We start from the raw sequence: 25,492 nt of genomic DNA on the forward strand, positions 1-25,492 counted from the left end.
GCAACTCACAGAAGAAGGAATGTAAGTGTTCATTAAACATGTAAAAATGTTTACATTTACATGTAAAAATGTAAAAAACCTCACCAGTAATCAGGGAAATTAATTATAAGCACTTTTAGCCATTAAACTGTTAATGGGAATGTAAGTTACTATAACCTTTTTGGAGCATAAAGTTTACCTGTTAAAATTTTTAAATGTGTAGTCCTTTGACCTAGCAACTCCTCCTTTATGATTAGAATCACTCAGAAATATTTGTACCTATGCATAGAGTCTCACACACACACACATGCACACAAAGATATGGACTGTAGCAGTGTTGATAATAGCAAAATTTTTTAATTTAAATAACTAGCAATTTGGAAGTAGTCAAATAAGTTATGAGACATTTATACAGGGAGACATAACACAGCTATTTGAAGAATGGATTTTATATGAAGAACATATAAAGATGCCTATAATATCTTTTTTGGGCTGAAAAAAAAAAATCCAAGCCACAACTATAAGTAAAGGGCAATAAGTAGAATTTCATCTCCCAGGCAAAATCTCTTGGTGCTGTTTTTGAAAAATTGTAATGTTCTAAGCTATACTAGTTGCTTTCCCAGAGTTGGAGAAGGAATGAAGAAGTTCTTGCATTCTGTAATTTCTTCCAGATGTGAAAGGGTTAGGTAAGGAGTTCAAAGGAAACATGTCACCGAAGCCAGCTCTCAGGGTGGATTGCCTCCGTGTCCTCTGACCCAGTCAGAACAATTCACTCAGTCACTGGGTCTTTACTGAGTGATTATGCTGTGTCAGTCCTATACTTAGTACCGAGGATATAGTGATGAAAAAGGCATGGTCCTCCGACATAGTCCCTGACTAGACTCACGGTAATAGACACAGATGCCTAAATAAGTAGAATCATGTAACAATCACACAGGAGGTGTGGTTATGGGATTCGAAAAGAGAAAAACCAGTGGTAACATACTACACCCATCGCTGTGAGGAGAAACAATCATGCTCATAGGTGATTGGTGGGAGCGTGAATTGATACAAGTACTGTGAAAAGGAACTTGGCAGGATCAATCAAATGTCATATAAATGTTCACATTTCTTAGTGAAGAGTTAGCTGCTTATATAAATTATGGACTGGTCATAAAATGGAATGCTATGAAACTGTTTTTTAAATGAGGCAGCTCTATATGAATTGACAGAGATAACCTTTAAGAGCAGAACAGTATACAACCTGGCATTCTGCATTTGTACTTTTGTTTTGTTTGTTTGTTTGTTTTTTGCGGTCCGCGGGCCTCTCACTGTTGTGGCCTCTCCCGCTGTGGAGCACAGGCTCCGGACGCGCAGGCTCAGCGGCCATGGCTCACGGGCCCAGCCACTCTGTGGCATGTGGGATCTTCCCGGACCGGGGCACGAACCCGCGTCCCCTGCATCGGCAGGCGGACTCTCAACCACTGTGCCACCAGGCAAGCCCTGCATTTGTACTTTTAAAAAAGATACTTTATATATACGCGCTCGTGTGCACAAGCCGTCAGTTGTAACTTAGTGGTTAAGACTGTGGACTGTGTACTCAGACTGCCTGGGGGTTACATCTTGGCTGTACTCCTCACTGTGTGAGCTGTCATTTAACTGCATTGTGCCTCAGTCTCCTCACCCGTAAAGAGGAAATAACAGTGGTACTAATGTCATAGAGTCTCTCTGAGAATTAAATGATATTTTTAAAAGTGCTTGAAACAGTGCCTGATGTAATGCATTCAGTGAACGCATTGTTATTGTCTCTAGAAAAGTAGAAGAGAAACTAGTCGTTGCGATCACTTCAGAAGAGGGGAACTGGGGATAGGGACCCTTTTCTACTCTGTACTCATTTGTACCTCTTCAAATATTGTTTTAGAGTACAAAGAAAGAAGCTACCCCTCTCCCCGCAAGAGGCCACTGCCATAATCTCAGTAGAAGATGACTGGGGCTTGTCCCGAGACAGGAGCAGCTGGAGTAGGGAGAAGACGAAGGATTCAGGGCATGTTTAAGTACAATAGCCTAGACTTGTTCCCTGTTGGCTCCAGGAGGTGAGGACGAGGAAGAGTCCAGGGACAGAAAGAGTTTCTTCAAAGAGAGGAGCATTGTCAAAACCCCTTCCCCTTGGAAAACTACTAAAATAGTAATCCATAAAATTTGACTTACCCGGGCTTCCCTGGTGGCGCAGTGGTTGGGAGTCCGCCTGCCGATGCAGGGGACATGGGTTCGTGCCCCGGTCCGGGAAGATCCCACATGCCGCGGAGCGGCTGGGCCCGTGAGCCATGGCTGCTGAGCCTGCGCGTCGGGAAAGGCCACAACAGTGAGAGGCCCACGTACTGCAAAAAAAAAAAATTGACCTACCAGCCTTTGTCTGTTAAACTGATTACATCAATGCTGTTTTTATTCTCCTGTGGTCAGAATTAAACTGTAGTTAAACTATGTCTTTGAAGCAACTGCCCTTCCTTTGAATTTCAGGCCATGAAAGGCCCCTGGCACTTCAGATTTGAATTTCGACGCCTCCGGGTCCTTGAACCCTCCCATCAGTAAACAGACAAACCTCTGTGATTTGTCTGGGTCTATTCTTTGCTTCACTGTGTCTTAAATCTCTTATGCAGGGGCTGTACCAGCATGTTATTATTCCCTACAGAATCTGTGAAATTGATAGCAACCTTTAAAAAAATGTATCCCTTTTTATAATTAGGAAATCAGTGATTGGAGGGATGATGGCTGGTGTTGTTGGCCAATTTTTAGCCAACCCAACTGACCTAGTGAAGGTTCAGATGCAAATGGAAGGAAAAAGGAAACTTGAAGGAAAACCACTGCGGTAAGTTCTCCATCCAATGAGTAACTTTCCTTTCCCCCTTGAACATTCCCTAATGACTTATGCATTTTTGTAACCCAACATTCAGTAAAGACATTAATTCTGACTCTTAATTTGGAAGTGGTATTCACTAAGGGGAGAGGTGAGATGGACCTTTTCTTTGCCTGACAATGGGTACATGTTCTCTACCAGACAAATTGTACATATGCGTCGCTCTTTGCTGCTTTCCCAGACAAGGCAGCTAGATTTGTCCCCTACTGCAGCTTGATATAAAGAGTCTGATCATTAACAGTTGCCCTGGTGTGAATTCTGATTCTGCCACTGTGGCTTGGCATTGCGGAAGTCACTTAACATTTCTAGTCCGTTTCTTCATCTTTAAAAGGGACTGTCTCAGATGGTTTGACAGAGTGCCTGGCTCACCAGGTGCCAGAAAGCTTGCTTTCTTTCCCTTTCTCTCTGAAGGAAGGGAAATAGCAAGGTGAACCTTGCAAATTGTTCCTCCTTCCCTAATTTCGCTCCTCTTTTCCCAAGTTTTTATTATTATTATGCTGTTGTGATATAAAATCCTCCTATTGCACTACCCTATATTGTCAAAGGCTGCCTTTCTTCAAAGGGCCTCTTGTTCAACAATTTACTAAAATACCACTTAGGCAGTTTCCCCTGGGACAGGGGCAAATCTTGCAGATAGATAGACAGACCTCTCCCAGGAAAGAGGAAAAGTGCAGGATGCCCTGAGTTGAGTATGAAGGGGTTTGATCCTCTGAACACTGCGGGTGTGCCGCTGAGCCAGAGGTCAGAGGGGGTTGGGGACCTCCTTTGGAGGTTCACCACGATCACTGCCCTCCGCTCTGCTGCTCTTCCAGCTGACTCAGTGGAAAGTGGGGTTGGGCTGTGGCAGTCCAGGCCCCCTTCCCAACAGGGAGATAAGTAACATGTACAGCAGAGGAGAAAAGGGTACCGCACTGACTTAACCAAGTAGTTTACAGAATCCCAGGACCCGTTTTGTCATCCTGTAACAACTTCTGATTACTATGTAGCAGGGTGAAGTAATGTTGCCTTGGTTTGATACATGGAGAGAAGGAACCGTTGGGGTCCAGCAATGTCTGAGTTTTAACCGATCACCTCAGTGTTTTTCCTTCTCTGTCTCTAATGTTGGACATTTTGGGTTTGATATAATAGGAAAAAATATTTAATGTTGTAAAGAGCATGAACCTTGGGATCAGACAATCTGGAATTCAAATCCAGCCTTTGCCACATTTTAGCTCTGTTACCCTAGTCAAGTTCCTTAACCTCCCTAAGCCTCAGTTTCTTCAGATGAAAATTTGAATAATAATACATACTTCATAGAGTTTTCAGGAATAACTTGTATCTTATGTATATAAAAAGTCTGGTGCTTAATAAGTGCACAATAAATGTGCAGTTGTTAATGTGACCTCATTCGCGAGCATAGTTCTTATATAGCATAATAGCAATTATGAATGTCCTTCTTTTTGGTAAGACTCAGAGAGTTTAATGCCTGAGTAGAAGCCACACAGCTAGTAAGTAGTAAGATGGCATTTGACACCAGGTATGTCTGACTATATAAAACCCAGGCTTTTATTTTATATCATAGGTTTCCACATTCGGTTCATGGTTCAGCACCATTTTTCATCTGTGTATAGAAAAATGTGCAAAATAAAGGCAAGATAATAAATTTTCATAAAGCCCGAAGTATTCAGTTTTAAGAACTCTTATGAAATTTTCCTCCCTCCTTTTTGGTCTAAAAATATCACTTCTTTTATGAGATGATATGAGAATTGATTTTTTTTTATGTTATTTGGTAAAATTGCAAAATTTGAAGGTCTCCCACAATACTAGTAAAATGAACTCAGAGGTCTGATAACCACTATTCCTGCCTATAGTTAATATGGGCACAGATGATGTAAAATATCAAGAAAGGAGTTTTAATCTGTTTGATAATCTGAGAAGAGGATGTCACAGTTTATAAAGATCTCCATAAAAAATGTTTAAATCAAAAGTTGGCCTTTTTTTCTAAAGAACTAATAAGTTTATCTGGAAATTAGACTTACATGGATTGCTTTAATTTCTAACAATTCTAGATAGTTAAGATGTTACTTTACTCTAAATCATAACAGCTATAGGCAAAGCTTATACAATTGCATTCCAAACACAGGAACGCATAGAGTTTTCACATTTATCATTATTTTCCTTTAGATTTCGTGGTGTGCATCACGCATTTGCAAAAATCTTAGCTGAAGGAGGAATACGTGGGCTTTGGGCAGGCTGGGTACCCAATATACAAAGAGCAGCGCTGGTGAATATGGGAGGTAATGGAAACTTCGTTGAATTCTGCGAAGTCCTAATCACCTTCATCATTTTAATTATAAGCACTCCATCGGGGAAAATGAGAATATGTATTTTATTATTTTTAATAATATGTACTGGCATCAGTCTTCCCTTATGTTATAATGTCATAATTGAATATTTTCCCTAGAATATCTTCACTTTACTCTATGCTGATGTATGAAAAGGATTTCCTAAAACTAGCAAATTGTGATGATAAGGAGATAATACCAAACCATTTCTAAGGGCTACACTCCACACCATACCTTCCTTTCAGATTCAAACTGGCATATATACCGTATGTGATGGTCATTAAATGCAGACTACAAATCTTTCCCCCCAGTAATCCTGCTCCTCTTGCTGTATAATCCATTCTGTACAGCTGGGCACCTCAGGCTGGAAATCTGAATGTTTCCTTAACTCATCCCCATCTCTCGCTTCCCATATTCAGTCATTAATTTCTCCTATCTTCTAAACATTTCTTAAATGCCCCCCCGCAGTATTATGCTAAGTGAAATAAGTCAGACAGAGAAAGACAAATACCATGTGATCTCAATGTGGAATCTAAAAAACAAAACAAAACAAAACAAAATGAAAACAGACTCATAGATGCAGAGGAGGTTGCCAGAGGAGAGGAGGGTAGGAGGCCAAAATAGGTGAAGGGGATTAAGGGGTACAAACTTCCAGTTATAAAATAAATATGCCACAGGGATGTAATATACAGTATAAGGAACTATTACAATAATATTGTGATAACTTTGTATGGGGACGGATGGTTACTAGACTTATTGTGGTGACCTTTTTATAATGTATGCACATGTCAGATCACTATGTAGTACACCTGGAATAACCATAACATTATACATTAACGATATTTCAATTAAAAGAAAGTTTCCCCCCTCATGTCTACTACCTTAGTATCCTTAAAATGACTGTTTTTACAGTAGTAACCATCAAAACACAACTAGACCACTGCCACAGCCCTCTAACTGGTCTCTTCCTCTGCCCTCAAATTTGTACCCAGTATCCATCGAGCTTTATCTAAAATACAGATCTGAACATGTTATTGGTATCTTTAAAACCCTTCACTGGCTCTTATCACTCAGAGAATAAAGTGGAAATTTCATAACATGACACAGCAGGCCTGTATAATCCAACCTGTGTCTTCTGGGGTTGAGCAATTCATTGACTCTGGAGCAGAGAGGGAAGCAGAGTCAAGAGCTAAAATGTTCCACTGCCCGCACACACCAGACTCTTCCTCACCTCTGCACTCTCTGTCCTCATCCCTCTTCTTCTGTTTAGTTTTCTTCTGCAGATCGTTTCATACGTAGCTGAGGTGTCTTCCCCACCCGTGTACTTTACCCAGACCTCCTGCAGCCGCCCCTCCCAGGTCACGGTGTGTTAGATGCCCCTTTATGTGTTTCCATAGTTCCCCGTGCTTATCTCTGTTACTGGTTTTACCTCATTTCATTGCTTTCTACTATGTGTCTATCTCCTCCTCTAGATTTTGAGCCCCCTGAAGGCAAGGACTATGTTTCATTTTTCTTCATTTCCCCAGTCCCTCATACATAATCAACAAACATTTAGTGAATGAATCAATGGATGGAAGACTCCTAAGACCAAAATTATATGATTCTAAGAACCTGATAAATAGCATTTTTGAGAGGTATAGTAACATATCACTCAAACATCAAAGGGAGTAAATCTATTTTATATACTGCTATTTCAGTCCGTTGATGTCTGCTGCATCATATTGGTGGATATTTTGGTTTTCAGAAAACCTTTCAGATTGTCGTTCTCAATTTATTGCTTCAAAATCTACTGCAGCCCAGATTTCTCTTTCAAGTTCCAGCTTATCTTAAATATATCACTTTGAATGTGTCCAAACCAAGCTCATTTACTAAATCACTTCCTTCTCTGTTCTTCCCAATCTCAAAATATGATATCATCATCTTTTTAGTTGAACAACCCAGAAACCTGGGCCTGATTTTGATCTCTTTGCTTTCCCTTGCTCCTTACAGCCAACCGGTCACCAAATCCAGCCAGTTCTGTCTTGCATACATATCTCAAGTTCATCCACTTCCCTTCATCCCTGGAGCCACTGCTCTGTCCAAGTAGTATTGATCTCCTCCTACTGGACCACTACAAATGTCTCCTAACTAGTCTCCCCACATACACCCCACAGCCATTTCGTCCCACTGTGCATCTGAAATTCTTCTAATCAGGATCACTGGGGCCTATCATCTTACCTTAAAACATTTAAATTAGTCCATTCTCATTTTCCCACCTCCATAAATGGCAGCTGTGTCCTTCAAATTGTCCAAGCTCAAAACCTTGCCGTCATTTTTGCTTCCTTTCCTTCCCTCCATATTCAATCTGCTGGCCAATCCCTGTTGATCCTGTTGATTCTGTCTTCAAAACACCCGAACTCTGACCAGCACTCCACAACGCCTTTATCCAAGGCGCCATCATTTCTTATCCAAGCCACTGTCATTCTTATCCAAGCCGCCATCATTTCTTACCAGAAGAACCGCGACAGCCTCATATCTAATCTGCCTTGTCTCCCGATAGCCTACTCTTAACAGAGCAGCCAGAGTGATCTTGTAAATCGTGGCCCCGGTCAGTCACTCCTTTGCTCAAATCATCTCCTTCTCCAACTCTTGCTGCCTCTGCTCCTGTTAAACTAGTGTTCTTGCTGTTCTTCTAACATACAAAGCTGACTTTGCCTCAGGGCTATAACACACACTGTGGCTCTGCCCGGGACGCTTTGTCATAGGTATCTACAAAGTGTACTTTCTCAAGCTTCCTTAAGGTATCTGCTCAAATATTATAGCGAGGTCTTCCCTGATCACCCTATTTAAATTCACATACACCACCTTCCCCACCCTCACACGCTCGCTGTCCCCTCTCCTTGCCTTGTCTTCAGAGCAGTCACTACCATCCGAAATGCCATGTGTTTACTTACTTGTTTATTGTCTCAGCCTCCAACAGAGAATGGGGATTTTGTTCATTTTGTCCACGGCTCTTTCCCCAGAGCCTAGAATAGCGCCTACCACACAGCAGGTGCTCAGATATCTGGTGAACGATAAAATGCATCTACCCATTCTTACCTCTTTCCAATTCCCTTCTCTGTACTTTGGTGTATGTAATCTTTACAAAACTCCAGTATTGGGATCTATCCCTCCCCTGTTTAAAACCCTTCAACAGCTCTTCATTGTCATTAGGAAAAAAGTATACAAAACTTAATGTAGAATAATGACCAGGACCTTTTGTTTAAAGTGACAGAATCTCAACTCAACCTAACTTAGGCTAAAAAAAGGAATTCGTCAGCTCCAACACTGAAAAGTGCAGGAGTTGAACTGACTTTAAGCAGAGCTGGATTCAGATGTTCAAATGATATAATTGGGTGTCTGTCTCTCTTCCTCTTTTCCTCCCCCTCCATCTGCTTTCCTCTGCTTGAGAACAAGAATGGGATCTTTCATCCTTCTACACATTCCTGCCCCATTCTTAGCACATTCTTGACACAAAAGACATTCATTGTTGAATGAATGATATTTAAGCTTTCTTTTTCTATGTATTGCCAGATTTAACCACTTACGATACAGTGAAACACTACTTGGTTTTGAATACACCACTGGAGGACAATATCATGACTCATGGCTTATCAAGGTAAGACTGTTTTAGTTTGTCTCTTTCTATTTTTTCCTATCTCACCCTTTCTTCCATATTTGGCATAAATTCTAACTTCTGTCTCTTTCGATTGAGAACCTACTGATATGACCCTTAAAGAAAGGCAATAGTACATTTATAAAGAACAATTTTCTTAAAAGTTTATTGCAGTTAAAATGGGGAAGGGAGGGGCAGAGTTGCAGAATGCTTCAGGTTAAACCTCCCCAAATATTTGCACCTTGATGGGGCCATCCCAGGGTCAGATTCTGATAACTGATTCTCCAACTCAATTCAACGGGTATATCTGAGCATCGTTTAGGTTAAAGGCACTGTGCAAGGCCCTGCAGTGGATACAAAAGGTAAACCACACTCCTTCCCAGGGAGTGTACCAAGGGGAAAAAACAAGACTAGTGGAAAAAGACTGTACAGTAAGTGCTAAAAGAAAGGAACTAGTTACTGTAGAGTTGGGGTGGGAGGTGCAGAGAGAAAAAATAACCGCTCAGAAGGGCCTACGAAGGAGACAGAATTAGATAAGTGTTTTGAAGGGCTGTGGCTTGTGACGGACAGAGACACGATAAAGAAGAGCATCCTAGGAAAGAGAAACAGCTTAAATTCTTTGCAACACAAGTTCAAATTATCCATTAGAGTGAGTTAACTTTATAGATGTCGAGGGTCCTTATGATTCTATTTCGCTTCTGATCCTGTTTCCAAATTCTAGACCCCTTTATGCTATTTAGACAACCCCAAAAGTATGTGAGAAGTGCCAAATTAGTGATATCTGGAGACATACAAATAGACATAGATATGAACGGTTCCAAATTTCAGGGTCACCTTAATATTCCTAGAGTAGTTTTTCTTCGTTCTTCCTCTTTTTTTTTTTTTTCTTCCTCTTTTAAAGTAAGTGTTATCTTTAGTGCCACTAGGGCAATCTTTCTGTCTTTGCTCAGCTTTCTTTCACATTCCGAACTTTCCTCCAGGTGTGTTCACAAGCAACACCATATTTTCTGTAGCCAGTAGTCCAGCCACCTCTTTCACAGAGAAGACTGGGGATTTTAGGCCTCTGTCCTGTAAACATCCTTAGGATATCTGCACTCACCCTTACATTCTTCCCTTCACTATCTTTGTCCATGCTATTCGCTCTGCTTGTGAGACTCTTCCCCAGTTTCTACCCAGTCAATCATTCTACCCATATCATCTTGAGAGATACTCTTGTCTTTCAAGAGGCTTGTCTGTTCAGTGTCATGATCTATTCTCGGAGCAGGATATTCAGTTCTAACAGTCCCACAGTGATGTTACCTCTTGTTTCTTTTTCATTGTCTTTCTACCCAAATGGTCTTCAAAATGCCACACTTCTAACTTAAGATTCAAGAATTTCCCAGCAGGTGTAAATCTGCCTGACGGACCCAACTCTACCTAATGGATCTGTCTTTTTTGGAAAGACATAGGATTTCCCATCACTGTGTTCCAGCCCTAATCTGAAATAACTTCGTCTTACTGTACTCTAAGTCAGGTTTTAAGAAAATGGGGTGACTGGTACTTGGCTCCTTCTTGAGCTCCACACACTGGATCAGGTTTTTAACTGGGTTGGTGGGAGTCTGTGGGTACGTGAGGCAGCTTGAAAGTCGCTAACCACAGACTCACAGCTAAGTAGGTAAACTGCTGTGCGATCTGGAAGTTCTGCAGGCTGTGTCACAGGGTAAAATGAGCGATCATGGAGGTTCGAAGGGGATTGCAGCCGTGCAGTCGAGAGATTGATACGAGCCGTCAGCGTCTGAGGGAGAGGAATCTGGTACGAAGAAGAGGAGTAAAAGTGGCGCAAGCACTGAACCATGGGCCCAGAAATGGCTAAAACGGTAAATTGTACGTTATGTATATTTCACCACAATTAAAAACAATAGTGTAAGTAAAATGAAGTTCTGGGGCGAGGGAAGAGCAGCAGAAGACTGTGGCTAGGATTTTAGGGAGGTGGGGAGGCAGGTGGCAAAGTACGTTACTACGGGATGCAGCAGAAAGCTGGGGTGTTGAATTAATTCAGGCAATTATACAGAACAGAAAAGCCAGAAAAATTCCCTCTTCCCTCTTTTTAAATCACGAGGCTACTGAGAGGTAAAACTGTGCAAAAGGTTAGCTTACACTGTGTGATGATCACAGATGAGCATGATTATCTAGTCGATCCTGAAGAGGATTGCTGATTCTGACAGTGCTGATGGACTGTTACAAACTAGCCTTGCAGATGGCCATCTGGTCTCCTAGAGAGAACAGAAGACTTAACCAATCACTCTCGGTCCATTATCACTTTAGCCATGTCCTGGGCCTCACTTTGGGGTGTTACTAGCAAGGAGTGATAAAGGTCAGTAGCAAAAAGCAGCAATGTTCATGCCGAGTAGCTTGATGAAACTGACGTTCCTTTTACTCCTCTCTCTTCTTACTTTGACCATCTTACCTGAGGCCTCCTTAATATACTGTTTGCTCTCTTTCAATATTTTTTTTTTTAAAGGAGCCTAGCCAGATCACACTACCTCCTCAAAACAATTTGATAAGAAGGGGATGAGGCAGACCACTGGCAGCTGCCCCTAAGGTCTCTGTGTGCCACATGGGGCGACAGTTGCCAAAGGGCGTTCTTGATGTGGTTATTATACAGGTAAAAATAAATCCTTTAATAGTAAATTAATTCGTTAGTGACTACTAATTAATGAGGGCTACCTACATTTTAAAAATAGAATTTATTAATAATATTAACACTCTGGTAGAAGTCGTTTCTACTCTTGGCTCTTATGTGTGAAGAGAGCTGCCACCCAGCCTCTCTGAAGGAAATGGACGAGTAAAAATGTAGTGTTTCCCTCCAATCTTTTGAGCCAAGAGGGGGAAATTGTGTACCTTTTTCTATCCTGTTTCTTTGTTCTTCCTCACCTCTTGATTGATCTTGTATGCTGTTTCTAGTAGACCTAAGTTTTAGAACGTAGGTGAATTTTGTGTTGAGACATTTCTATGTAAAAACGTGAAGGTATATTAAAATAAATGATATTAAACTTGGACTTGCAAAGTATCTGAACAAATAGGAAAGAATGTTAAAAGAGCAGCAGTCTACACCTCCTGGGATATATATGGTGAAACAGTAAGTTCTTTCCACATAGGCAATGCCTGTCATGTGGACAAAGGCCCAAGAAAAGTTACATGCACGGTCGGGTCATTTGCTGGAAGATGGAAATAGGTCATATGGGCTCCTTCTCTTGAATTCAAGAATTCCTAAAGTGAGTTTCTACTTTGAACAATCAGTTCTGAGCTGCAAGAGTCATAAAGAGCTTGGGGACTTCCTGCTGCGGCAGTTTAGGGTAATAGAGTGTGACGATTCCTAATGCAGCTTCAGCCGCCCTGCCACAGAGCCTTCAGACACTTCAGAGGCCTTGCTTGGCATGGAACTCAGGGATCCTTATCTCTGGGAGGTACTTGATGTTCCAAAAGGACATAAAAGTTTTGTACAGTTTTTCTTTCTAGCTTTCCATTAGCCCAGTCTGACCCCCCTGATCCCAGTCTGTGGACTTAGCTGCCACCTCCTGGGTCCTGGGCCTCCCATTTCCTGTGATTCAGGATAGCCACCCCCCTTCTCGTCATCTGTGTTTCTCCTGGAGAAGTTTACAGCAGTTAATGGGTCCTCGGGTTATGGGATGTCGATAATGCTCCTGTATTGCCTCGCTCATGCCCACACTCATAATGAACTGGTGGTGGTCTCTGAACTGTTCAGTCACTCATTTACAGAATCTTGATTTACTCTGTAGTGGGTTGGCCACATCCATTTTGTCTGTCTTGAGTAACTGACCAGAAGCCTTTCTCAAGAGGGGGTAATTATGAACCAAATTATGTGATTCCCCCACTTACGATCCTTTCAGTGACTTCCCTTCGCATCGAGAATAAATCAAACTCCTTAAATTAGCCTTCTCTGCCTGCTTCTTTAGTCTCTCATCTAGCTGGTGAGAAGGAAGCATCTATGTCGAGACCTGCCGTCACCCACGAGCCTTTCCATGACTGCCTGTCACCCAGTTACTCCCTATCACATGATCTCATTTTATTTTTTTCATAGCACTAACCACACCTGAAATTATTCATTTCTCCTCTGCCTCTCCCAAGTAAGTGCCTTGAGGACAGGATCTTATCTGTCCTGTTTACTGCCTACAAGAGTGCCTGCCTACAGCAGATGTTCAATGTATATTTGTTGACTGGAGATTCTTCTTTTTTTCTACCTTTTTAATGAATTAATTTATCATTGATTTTAAGCTAAAACAGCATTATTACGAAGAATATTATAGTACTAGATTTATTATTCCATTCTTTCTAAATATCAAATCCCCTTTCCTTAAAATTTAGAAACTGCTACATATTATCTTTCGATTTCATTTATTTGTATCTATAGTTTATGTTCTGGACTGGTAGCTTCTATTCTGGGAACACCCGCTGATGTCATCAAAAGCCGAATAATGAACCAACCGCGAGATAAACAAGGAAGGTAGACAGAAAGTCTTCAGTATCCATGGATCTGAATGTCTGTAATAATATTGTTCTTTAAAGACCCTTCCCTGTATTTATTCTTGATGGAAATGTATTTTTGTGTTTACATGTGTTCAACCAGGAAGTTGTTTTTATGCAGTTACCTGCTTTGTGTCTGATGGAAAAGTACTGTGCCTTTGGGGAAATAAGCTAATTTACCCATCGTGTTATTTAGACACAAGGTGTTTATTATGACCTTGTTGTTTTCAAAGGGTTTTTGAAAATATACTCTGCTGAGAATTTCCAGAGCACTTCCTTCAGAAGCTTATGACTTAGAGGTAACATGGGTAATTTGACCTGATATAAAACAGTATGTTCTCTCTGGAAGAGATCAGGTGGAGTGAATTCTAAGTTATCAGACCAAGGATGGGGTGAATCAGGAAACTCAACCTTGAAAATATCTTTAAACCCAAAAGAGGTGCTCTCTATATAAAGAACCACCAATATTATTTTTTCTAAGCTAGCAGAAAATAGTTAAGTAACTTTTCTTAGACCATTTAAACATTCTATTTATACATCTATTTACACATAAGAAATTTAACAAAATTGTCTTCTTTCCTTTTTAGGGGCCTTCTGTATAAATCATCAACTGACTGCTTGATTCAGGCTGTTCAAGGAGAAGGATTCATGAGTCTCTATAAAGGCTTTTTACCCTCCTGGCTGCGAATGGTAAAGTTAGGTTTTTCCTGCCTTTGTTTTTGTTTTCTTTATATTGATTCTTAAATCACTTTTCCTTTCTAAATATTATCCTTTTCTCTTCTGGCTTTTGGCATGGTTCTGCCCCCAGTCATGGTTCTTTCTTTCTTTTCTACATCTTTCATTTTCTTTTACCTCCAAGTCCCTTGGTAGATTAAGGTAAAATAATTCAGTTACATCAGAAATGAATAGGTTGATACTATGTTGTTAGAAAGCCAGTGGATAGATTGTTCTGAAACGTAAAGCCTTTTGCTATTTAGCCAAAATATTATACTTTGAGACAGGTATACAGATTTCATTACTAGAGACCATTCCTATCAAAATGTTACTGTTTCAAACAAAATTAGTTACTTTGATGATAAATGTTGCATTACCCATTAATACTTATCACCACAAAGCTCTGCTTAGGAAGAAAACATTATATAATTTTTATTTGGTCTAGATGCTATTTTTTATTGAAGTGAACTAAGATGTAGAATTAGATAGACTTATGGAAGTAACATAACAAATATAATAAAAACAAGGTACTCAAGTATTTGGTAAGTTTGAACATATTTGAAAGAATGGATGAGTTATGGGTTTAGAAATTCAAACAATCAATACTTTACACAATATGATATAATAATATTAACTGAGCACCTACTCCATGCAAAGCCCTGTACTCAATGCCTGGCTTTGGGATGAACCTAAGAGTCTCTCAGCCCCTGCTCCAGTGCTGGAGCTTCCAGTCTAGGTCAGGAGCTTCCAGTCTAGGTCAGGACAAACACTGAGTAAGAAACCAGCAGCAATGAGTGGAAGAGTCGGGGGCATGGGGTGGGGATCCCTGATGCTATCAGAATATATGTAGCAAGTAAGGACAGCCTAGCCTGGGAGATTAAGAAAACCTCCTTGGAGAATGGACTTCTGAATTGAGATGTGAAGAATGAGTAGGACTTTGCCAGGTCAAAAGGGCAGAAAAGAACATTCTAGATGGAGGAACTAGATGGAGTGGACAAAGAATATGACACGTTCAAAGAACTGAAGAAAACCCAGCTGTCCAAGGCACGGAGACGTGGAGGAGAGCAGCACAGGGTGAGGCCAGAGACAGGCAGGGGCCAGGTCAGGAAGGGCCACAGGACCCATGAGAGTGAAGGGCATTGGCTTGATGACGTGTGCACTTGTAGCAAGACCACTCTGGCTGCCATGTGGGTTGAGGAAAGACCAGGAGTAGTGACAGATGACAGATAATGATAACTTGGACTGGAATATAGCAGCGGGGACAGAAGAAGATAGAATTTTAAAATACTGAGAAAGGAGCTAAAACAGAACGTGACTGGATGGGGAAATGGTTGGAGAAGGCGAGGAGAAGTCGGGCTTCATTCCCAGATTCCTGCCCTGAGCAAACAGTGACATAATTTCCTAAAATGGGGACCATTTGCAGGGAAGAAGATTTTGTGGTAGAATGACAAGTTTAGTTTGGATATGGTAAGTTTGGGATACTCATAGGTCATCTAAGAAGAGACGTCTAGATGACTAGCTTAACATATTGGCCTGGATCTTAGAATCATGAGGATGGAGATTGAGATTTGAGCACCGTCTACACACAGATAATAACTGAAGCTTTGGGGATAAATGACATCACCAAGGGTAGTAGGTATCTATCTATTAACATGCAATTAATAGCCAAAGCCCTTGGCAATATCTGATACAAAAGCATACCTAAGTTGTGAAATACAATTTTGATTGTCTTGATTGTACCTTGAAGCTATCTCAAATCTGTGGCTATTTAATGGAAAGGAAGATATTGACTTGGCCTGCATGAACCAGGCACTATTACAAGTGCTGGTAACACCAAGAAATAAGATGTTTATTTTTTTTTTTTTTTTTGCGCTAGAGGAGCGTACAATGTGATGGGAGAAGATAGACACGTAAGTAGTTAAAATTACAGAAACTATGAAGCTAATATTACTAAATCACTTGGTATATGGCCAGTGCTATGCTAACCGTGCTCTCAGATTAACTCACTGAATTCTCCCAACTATCTATTTAGTAGGTTACTATCATCTCTCTCTTCTATAGAGGAGGAAACAATAGCGCAAAGTGTCTGAATAACTTGACCGGTCCGGGTGGTTAGCAACTGTGGAGGCAGGGACTCAAACCCAGGCAGTCTTGACTCCAGAGGACATGGTCTTACTAAAGAGGCTACCAGTGCTGTGAACAAAAGAGGAGAACGCAGGTAGTGGAGTAAAATGGCTTGAACTCTTTGGGAAGTCCCAGAAGGCTTCCCAGAGGTGATATTTGATCTGAGCTTTGAAGGATCAGTAGGTGTTTTCTTGATCAGTAGGTCAAGAAAAGCATGAGGGGGCCACATGAGCAGGGGCACCAAGTCATGTATGGTCCCGATATGTCTGGTGAACTGCAGAAAATTCCGTGCGGCTGGACAGTAGGTCCTCAGCGGGCAGGTGGTGGGAGGGAACGCTAGAGGAGCACTTAGGGACCAGGCTGAGAAAGATCTTGGGGGGCAAGTTCAATAGTTTAGGTGAAACTCTGCAGGTAGCAAGCATCTGTTTGAACATGGAAGCCATGTGCTAAGATTTGCTTGGGGACAAGACTACTGTGGCAGCAATGTCAAAGCTACACTGAAAGCTAGAACGCAAGAAAGGGCGTTTCGGCAGTGGTCTAGCCAGGAGGTGATTGTAGAAATGGAGAGGAGATGGATTCCAGGAACATTTGTGCTTGACTCCACAAGACTTAGTAAATGATCAGATGGAGAAAGGGAGGGAGAGAGAGAAGGAAATGGGACTTTGATGTTTCTAGTGTGAGAGACTATGAGGACGGGTGAGACCACTGATGAGAAACAAAATCGGTCAGGAGAAGTGAGGGACACGGAGAATATCACGTACAAAGGAGCGCTGAGACCAGCTGATCTGACCCATTCTCTTTATACATGAGACTCACGAAGTATAAATGACCCCAAAAACGAGTGCTTAATATATGACAAGCTCTGTGCTAAGCTCTTTGCACACATTAATTATTTTTTTAAGTCTTACAAGAACCTAGTAGAATAGGTGGGGTTATCCTCCTTTTTCAGATTAGAAAAACATGGCTCAGGGTATATAAGAAACTCGCTCAAGTTCATGTAGCTAGTATATGGCTGAGCTGGGAATTAACTGCAAGTTTGTTCAACTCTAACTAAACCCATGCTCCTAACTAAGACAGTATACTGAATTTCTCAAGATCCTACAGCTCATTATAGAAGTTTTAAAAGAAAAGAGACAGGTCGTGGTGATGGAGAAATGTTACCAGAGACAGGCTGGATTAGCACCAAAGATGACCAGGGTGGCACTGCCTTGATCTATCACAGTGCAGAACCCTGAGCTTAGAAGCCTAACTCCTGAGCACTTCCGAGTAAGCTGGCCTTGCACATACAGATACCCTTCAGCCCAGCTCGTTGAAACCGATGACTGGACCACAACATTGGCTCAGCCACACTGAGAAATACACTTGGCCAGTGATCCAGATGCTGAAGTCCTCTGGACAGCTAACTTCAAGCTATATGGGAGCCAAGTTATACTCAGAAGGTTGCTTGCTGAACACAGAACAGTAACAGGAAGAGCTTATTTGTGAACTTAATATTGAAAAAGATACACCCAAGAGCACTTATGTGTTGAGCCCCACAGTAATAGGAATGGAGAAAAACTTTTTTTTTCCAGCAGTTACGACAACATGGGTTCACATACACTTGGATTATTTTCGGTGGTACAACTATGCCAGTGAGGAAAAAACAAGTAAAAGCATGTCCTGGCCACACGCGCGTCTACGAAGAGTCTCAGTATATCCCGTTTATATACTATGCGTGCTACTTGGCTATATGATCTTCCTCTAACTCCTCTTCAAAACCCAGCTAAACCCAATCCCAGTTCCTTCCACTAGTTAGAGAAAATACGACCTCGCTTTGCTCAATCCCTGATGAATATTTATTTCATTTGCATATAGTTTGGGTGCTATGAAGAAGTCTGATTACCAGAGCAAGTAGGAATGATTGCCTAGTCCATTCTTAACTAAGACCTCTGCTTCTAGATCCAATTGCAGTCATATCCTTGGCTCACTTCATTTTTATTGTCACAAGACTGTGGTTTCGTCACAACTTCTTTATTTTGTCTGTGTCTTCGTACATTTCACTAAGATGTCTTCTCCTAAATCCACTATTACATTCGCAGTCTGCCAGTATAACTTGCTCAATATTTCCAAACACGAATGACATAAATATCGCTTTACAAACTTTCTAACCAAATACATTTTACATTCTAATTGCTTAAGCTTATTTCTCCACTCTAATGTGACCAGAGTTCCTCTCTGATCAATACTACCCATAACCTATCAACCAAACCAGATGAGAACTGGATCCGAGACACACTTTCTCCGGTGGCTGCTTCCAGTGTTTCCTCGGTGATTTTCCCTCTGTGTCTTTAGCGTTTTTATCTTCTGTTATTGAATAATCCTCATTCCCTTATAATTCCTTTTGGCACAGTTACACCTTCATAGTCAGTTCTTTCTGAGTTAAAAGCCCTTTTCTCCATTTAATGTGAATTTTTATATTTATTAGGTGATACACCAGGTGTTGTTTTTATGACCTAACTCTCAAAGGATAATCTTTCATCTTCACTTTCAAGTTCTTAAGTGCCCCCTTGTCATGCTCCATATGTAAACTACACGTAGAGGCAAGGAGCCCAGCCTAGAATTCAGGCACGCTGAGCCCTAGCCTTTTATCCAGTAACAGTCAGTAAAAGGAACCCTGGAATGGAAGCCAGAAGCCCGTGGTCTAGCTCCACAACGTGCTAACAGGCATCTGATTGCTAAGTCTTAGTGTCCTCATCTGTAAAATAGGGATACCAGTACCTTTCCTTTCCATTGTAAATGGTTCAGAGAAATCTGTGAGAAATAAGACATGAAAATGCTTTGTAAATTATAAGGTGCTCTACAAAGGTGAAATACCAAAATACTTGTTTTCAGCCTAAGTGGATTCAAAATGAGTTCATCATTCAAAGATGTGTATGCATATGTGTAGAAGATTTATAATTGCTTTGAAATATGCACTAACTTCTTTGATTAATCTTTCAGACCCCTTGGTCACTGGTGTTCTGGCTTACTTATGAAAAAATCAGAGAGATGAGTGGAGTCAGTCCATTTTAAGCCCTTAAAGATGCAGCCCTTAAAGATACAGTGTTCATTATCATTGAAATGCGGGCATCTGCAACATACACCCCCTATTATTTCTACCTCTTTAGGAAGACACCTTACTCCACAGAGACTGTGATTTATAGGGGGCAGCACTTTATTTTTATCTGGAAACCCAAGTTCTCTTTGACTCCTCTTTTTGTTCAAAAGCAATCTGATTGGATCACACAAGGCCTCCCAATGAGACCCAGCCCAGTGTTTTCTAAGGAAGAGTCAAATCCCGACCACTTACCTTGAGCAAGAAGATTCGACCTTCGAGATGCTATTCTATGCTGAAGAGCTTGCTTAGAGGAGGAAATGCCAGAAGGGAGACAGCATCTTAGACCTGAAGCACACAACAGTAATGTGGAAAAATACATACGTACATAATGACCACGGAACGTATTTAACCTGTCGTGTCAGTATTTACGACTGAAATTTGATAATTCACTTTTCTGTTGCCGTTAAAGTGTGCATACTTTAAATTAAAGGGAGGTGAATGAATAAACATTTTGAGATTTCCCTAGTGTTGAGGGAAGTTGATGTACCTTTTCTTGCCAGGAGGATGAAAAAAAATCAAGTTGAGATGATGTTTGGATCTCAAGGGAAGAAGCCGTTTTCCGTCAGTGCCCTGTCGTTAGTTGATCTGTGTTCACTGGTTAGCTCTCCAGCACACAGGCTAAGGACTTCCTGACAGCCACCGACCACATCTTGATGAAAACAGAAAAGAGTCTTTGCTTTGTGACATATCCCATTCCAGCTTGAATTTGTCACTAGCTCTCAAGAATCTCAATATATGAAAAACGCAGTTTATTTGATTAAAGCTCGAGTGGACAGGTCCTTTTAATAAAGAAACATCTGTTATCATCAGCCTCTCAGTGGCACGTTAACAGCAAAGCTAAGATGAAGTCAGTCGACATAAATCCTTTCTTAATCTCCCCTTCCCTAACGCTTAGGGTCCTAGAGAGAGAGAACTCAGAAATCACACTAAAGCTGTCTCTAGCCTGAGTCTTATTCAATTTGACAAAGCCTCCTGCCTAAAAAGTGATAAGTATAAACTGCTTATGGTGTACAGTTTTGTCTCCAATCACTAAATCACATCCCTTTTCTTAGAAAGGTGAGAGATTTCTTCAGATTCACCTCTATACCACCTGTTCCCCGCAACCTCAGACATTTCTGGATGGATGGCTACAGTTATGGGTAGAGGCTGTAACTGTCAAAATAGGAAAACCCCAAAAGCTCAGACCCAAGAAAGACCGTGGAGCTGACCAAACAGGATTTATCATGGGCATGAATGATGTGGAACAGAAAAAAGTTTACAAGTACCCTGTGGTTGCACTGATGTATAATCACTGCCATTTAAGAGGGGAAGTATGCTTTAAAATATATTTTAATGTGATGTACTAATATGCAGTGGTTTACTGTTTTTGTAGAATTTACAGAATGTGAAGTTTAATCTCTTAAAATCTTTCGGTGGTCTACTTTTCCATTGCATTTGTCAGTCTGTATGAATTGAGTTGTTAAATATATTTAAAATAATATTATGTACTTAGGTTCTCAAGTGTTCTGTATTAGAACCGCTTTAGGAAACTTTGTTTTTTGTGTGTATTTTATACATTTTTAAATCAAGTAAATATTGGATCAAAATAATTATATGCAAACTGGACCCTGAAAAACTTTATTTAGCTTTATTCTTTGAGGGGCTTGAGGTAAAAACATTGCATACATAGTGAGACTATTCCTTGGTGTCTGGATTCAACACGAATAATTGGTTTTTTTTAACTGGAAATGACTCCTTAGGATGGTCTGGTTTAATTCTTCCATTGTCTAAGTCAGGAAACTGAGGCCTAGAGAAGTAGAGTTGTTCATGCTCATAACTTACTTAGTAGCAGAGCCAGGATAAAGATACAGATCTCTTACTTATTATTACAACTGACAGTTATTGTACCCTGATTAGGTACCAAGTGAATGCCTTATGTTATCTTCACAACATCCCAGCCCAGTGCTACTGAATCTTCCAAAAACAGATTTTTTCTTTATGGCATTTCTTGTCTTAGACATTTTAAATGAATTTGAATTGCCTTTAGCGTACATTTTAGAATGGAGTCACCATACTTTAGCTAAAACATAGAGACCCTCCAGAATCTGACCAAATCCTTAGATCCAACACACATATCCTATCACAGTTATACTTTTCCAGTGAAATCATTTTCATTAATGTATCTTGGAACTTTGCTTTATTTTACCAACTTGAAATCATCTTGTTCCTCTCCAAAATAACCCACAGTAAGTAAAAAGAAATAAAATTTCAGTAATTTTGTGTCCATACTGAAAGACAGCCATTTCAGCCCACTTTCTTATAATACAACTGTTGGTGGTATTTATCTTCAGCTCAGTATTGATAATACTTAACCTCTGAGCTTCCTTTGCTTAGCTTCCCCATTTTTTCTCTTCACAAATGATTTTTTTTTCTCACTGAAAAATATACATGTTCTTATTTTTAATTATATACAGTCCTTTGTTTTTTATATGTATAAGTGAATTAGCATATCTATCTAAATAAAGAGATAACATTTCTTAAATTCACTTTTAGTGAAGAATAATGTGTCTTTATCAAGTGCTCCAAATCCTATTTAATTATAAGCCACTAGAGGTAGGACTATGTCTTGTTTTTATATAAATCTCTACTCTCATTAGTAGCATTTCTTTGCTATTAGGTACTCAACAAAAGTTACATATGATGTGAATCAATTAATTTTGGCTTCATTATTTTAAGATCTGTACCTATCATAAGACTAGTCTGAAATTTCTTTCACTTTGCCAAGAAAAAAAGGAAGGAAACAAATTCAGGGAGGTTTTAAGTGTAAAAAAAAATTACTTTTCTGTCATCTTCAAATTTTTAAGTATAACCACTTATGTACAATTGAAATAGTTATACATGTCCTTTTCTGTTAATGAAAACAGATTCCCTCAGGACCTCCACTGGAAAAATGTTTAATACTTGGTGGTTAAAAACATTGAAGGTGAAAATATTTGATTCTCTTCTCCCCAATTAAATCAGACCTCTTTAAAAATGATAACCAAACAAATATATATTATTATTGAATGCCAGGTAATGTGGAGGAAAGGCTGAACATGGATTCTCAAGACCTTTATCCTATTTTGGGTTCTCCTCCTGATAAAGTAGTATAACTATGATCAAGTCCCTTCACTTCTCTTCTCTTGATGTCCATTTCTTTATAAGATGAAGTGACTGAACTCTAGAATCGTAACTTGCATGTACTTGAAGAGAGCCATTATACGAATGTCATGTGAAAAAAATATAGGATTGAAAAAAATTATTGGGATTTGTTGTTTCCTGGATTTAATGAATTTCTTGAGTTTTAGGATGAGGAAAGTTTTATTCAGGCCTTACAGCAGAATACAAACTTTTTATGTGGCTGGAAATCCTTCCTTCACCTAGTAGCAGAGTTCTCTTCCTTCAGGCAACCCTGGACACGTCACCCTGCCTTTCACCTTCAATTACTCCTTCACACACACAAGAAAAATTAAAATCTTTGACACTATATACAAGACCCTCTCAACCTGGCTTCAACCCATTTTTCTAAGCTTTGCGTATTACTCGGTACCTGCACCTTACCACCTTGCAAACTCATTGCCCCACTTAGTTCTCTGGAGATGCTCTTTACGTGGCTGCTTCCCAGGCAGTGTTCATTCTGTGCTGTCCGCCGAGCTCTCCTCCCGTCACTACCACCATTCATCTTCACCTTCACTGGGGATGTCCTACTTTAGCATCTAGAATGATCTCTGAAGACTTGAACATCTCCAACACCTCCATGCTCCCATTGCTTCTTCTGTGGATGTCTGTCTGTCTGCATGGATGTGTGTCTGCCTCCCTACACAAATGAACTCTCGCAAGCAAGGGTCACGCAATACATCTCTGTTTCTCTTTGAAACTTCACACAGAAGTCAATTAGAAGGTATTTGTTGAATTCAGAGATTTTTAGGGGTGGAAAGAAAAAGAAACTATGCACCCGTGATTAAGCCATATGTTGTTTTCCTCTTACCTTCAGAATAATTGTGTCGGGTCAGTAACACTCAATTTCAAGAGATTCTTTACCATGTGCAGTGCTTAACTGCATTTTCAAAAGACCTGTGTCTTTAAACATATGTAATTATTATAATTTTAAATAAGTATTCATCAGTTTAATAGCTATTCTACAAAAATCTAGAATTTGATAGTTTTAAATCATACAAAATATTTGGTTAGTCAATTAACAGTTAATAAATATGTGATGAGTTTATATTATTCATTTTAGAGTGTATATGAAAATTATATCACTATTTGTATGTACATTTTACCCACTCGAGTGTTTTATTATTTATGAATCCTGAGGAATATGTGATTATTTTTCTCTCCCCGTACTTTACCCCCAACAGGCTGCTGTGATTGTCAACAGCAGCAGGATCCACTTTGAAGGTTTGATAAAAGCAGATGAAGATGCTTAAAGATGTCTGTTTGCTGAAAATAACTGGTAACAAACAGGAATATATGTGAGTAAATATAGTGCATCATTCTGATTTTTAAAATAAATGTTTTAAAATGCCTAATGAGTTGTGAAGGGTTTTGTTTTGTCCTAGTGTGGTTTTGTCCTGGTGTGTTTTTGAGTTAAAATGATAAAAACAAATTTTAGAGATGATTTTTAAATGTTAATCTTTACTTTTCAGAATCGAAATAGAAAGTACCTTAATTTAGAATGTCAGACTTGAAATACATTAGCAAAAAGAACACCTATACCTTGTCGCTATAAATTTTATTTTATGGGTACTCCCTATTAACCCAGTTCTCCTTATTAATCCAGTTCTGCTCTGACTAAAAGGGATGGGTAACTAATAGTTACAGTGATGGACATGCTCACTGGCTACAGGTAAAAGACGAAAATAAAATTGACATTAGTTAAACGTTGGAAAATTAGTCCCTTCTTTTCTGACATCATATTCTACTTTGATTACCATGATACCACTCCCTCCTGTCACTTATATTTTTGTTTCTCCTCATCAGTCTCTATTGGCTGTTTCTTTGCTGCCAAGTCCTTAAATTTTGGTTCTTCAAGGTTCTGTTCTTGGCCCTCTTCTCAAAGTTCACTCTTTCTCTGGGAGGAGCCACACATTTCTCTGACTTTAGCTACTACACTTGGGCTGGTAATTCCCAGACACATACTAGGCAGTCAGTAGATGGTAGATGTTACCATCGTCTGTGTTTCGGGTGCTTACTGACTTATCCAGCTTTACTCATGTTTCCTCAATTGCCAACTTTATCTCTCCACCAGGATGGCCCACAGTCCTTGTGAGCTCAAAATTAACAATATTAAATCAGTAGTTTTTGTTCCAATCCCTTCTCACCACCCTTTACAGCGTACTCTCCTTCCAGGAGTCTCTCTTGTGCTACATGCCTTGTACTGCAGCCAGGAAACCTCAGGACATCCTTGACTTCTCATTTGTTTACTTACAGTCCAAAATACTTAAACCCATTTATAAAAAGAAAACTACAGACCAATATCTCTTAGGAATATAGATGCAAAAAAAATCAATGAGCACCACTTTACACCCATTAGGATGGCTATTATTAAAAACACAAAAAACACCAAGTGTTGGTGAAGATGTGGGGAAATTGGAACCCTTGTGCATTGCTGGTGAAAAAATAAAATGACACAACTGTTATACAAGATGGTATGTGGTTTCCTCAAAAAATTAAACATAGAATTATCATATGATCCAACAGTTCCATGTCTAGATATAACCCAAAAAATTGAGAGCAGGGACTTGAACAGATATTTGTACACCAATGTTCATAGCAGCATTTTCACATAAACAAAAGGTGGAAACAATCTAAATGTCCACTGACAGATGAATGTATGAATGGGTAAATAAAATGTGGTATATACATACAATGGGATATTATTCATCCTTAAAATAGGAAGGAAGGGCTTCCCTAGTGGTGCAGTGGTTGAAAGTCAACCTGCCGATGCAGGGGACATGGGTTCGTGCCCCAGTCCGGGAAGATCCCACATGCCGCGGAGAGGCTGGACCCGTGAGCCATGGCTGCTGAGCCTGCGCGTCCGGAGCCTGTGCTCTGCAACGGGAGAGGCCACAACAGAGAGAGGCCCGCGTACCGCAAAAAAAAAAAAAAAAAAGGAAGGAAATTCTGAGACACGCTATGACATG

At 40.1% G+C, this 25,492-nt stretch overlaps 1 protein-coding gene across 5 annotated transcripts in view; it reads left to right on the plus strand.

Moving 5' to 3' along the window:
- SLC25A27 (solute carrier family 25 member 27) overlaps nucleotides 1-23,831 on the plus strand; it is a 29,477-nt gene extending 5,646 nt beyond the window's left edge. Inside the window, exons 4-10 of one of the 5 annotated variants that reach the window (XM_082848723.1) lie at nucleotides 2,702-2,824; nucleotides 5,036-5,148; nucleotides 8,749-8,833; nucleotides 13,242-13,334; nucleotides 13,942-14,044; nucleotides 15,945-15,978; nucleotides 19,439-23,831. In XM_082848723.1, coding sequence (XP_082704849.1) covers nucleotides 2,702-2,824; nucleotides 5,036-5,148; nucleotides 8,749-8,833; nucleotides 13,242-13,334; nucleotides 13,942-14,044; nucleotides 15,945-15,974 — 547 coding nt within the window. In that variant the 3' untranslated portion in view covers nucleotides 15,975-15,978; nucleotides 19,439-23,831. Of the gene's footprint in view, nucleotides 1-2,701; nucleotides 2,825-5,035; nucleotides 5,149-8,748; nucleotides 8,834-13,241; nucleotides 13,335-13,941; nucleotides 14,045-15,944; nucleotides 15,979-19,171; nucleotides 19,413-19,438 lie in introns of those variants that run through there. The other 4 variants (XM_082848725.1, XM_082848724.1, XM_082848726.1 and 1 more) reach the window with 4 other exon arrangements.
- The last annotated feature ends 1,661 nt before the right edge of the window (nucleotides 23,832-25,492 follow it).

This window comes from Leucopleurus acutus, assembly GCF_964270905.1.
Source record: "Leucopleurus acutus genome assembly, chromosome: 10".
Classification (NCBI taxonomy): domain Eukaryota; kingdom Metazoa; phylum Chordata; class Mammalia; order Artiodactyla; family Delphinidae; genus Leucopleurus; species Leucopleurus acutus.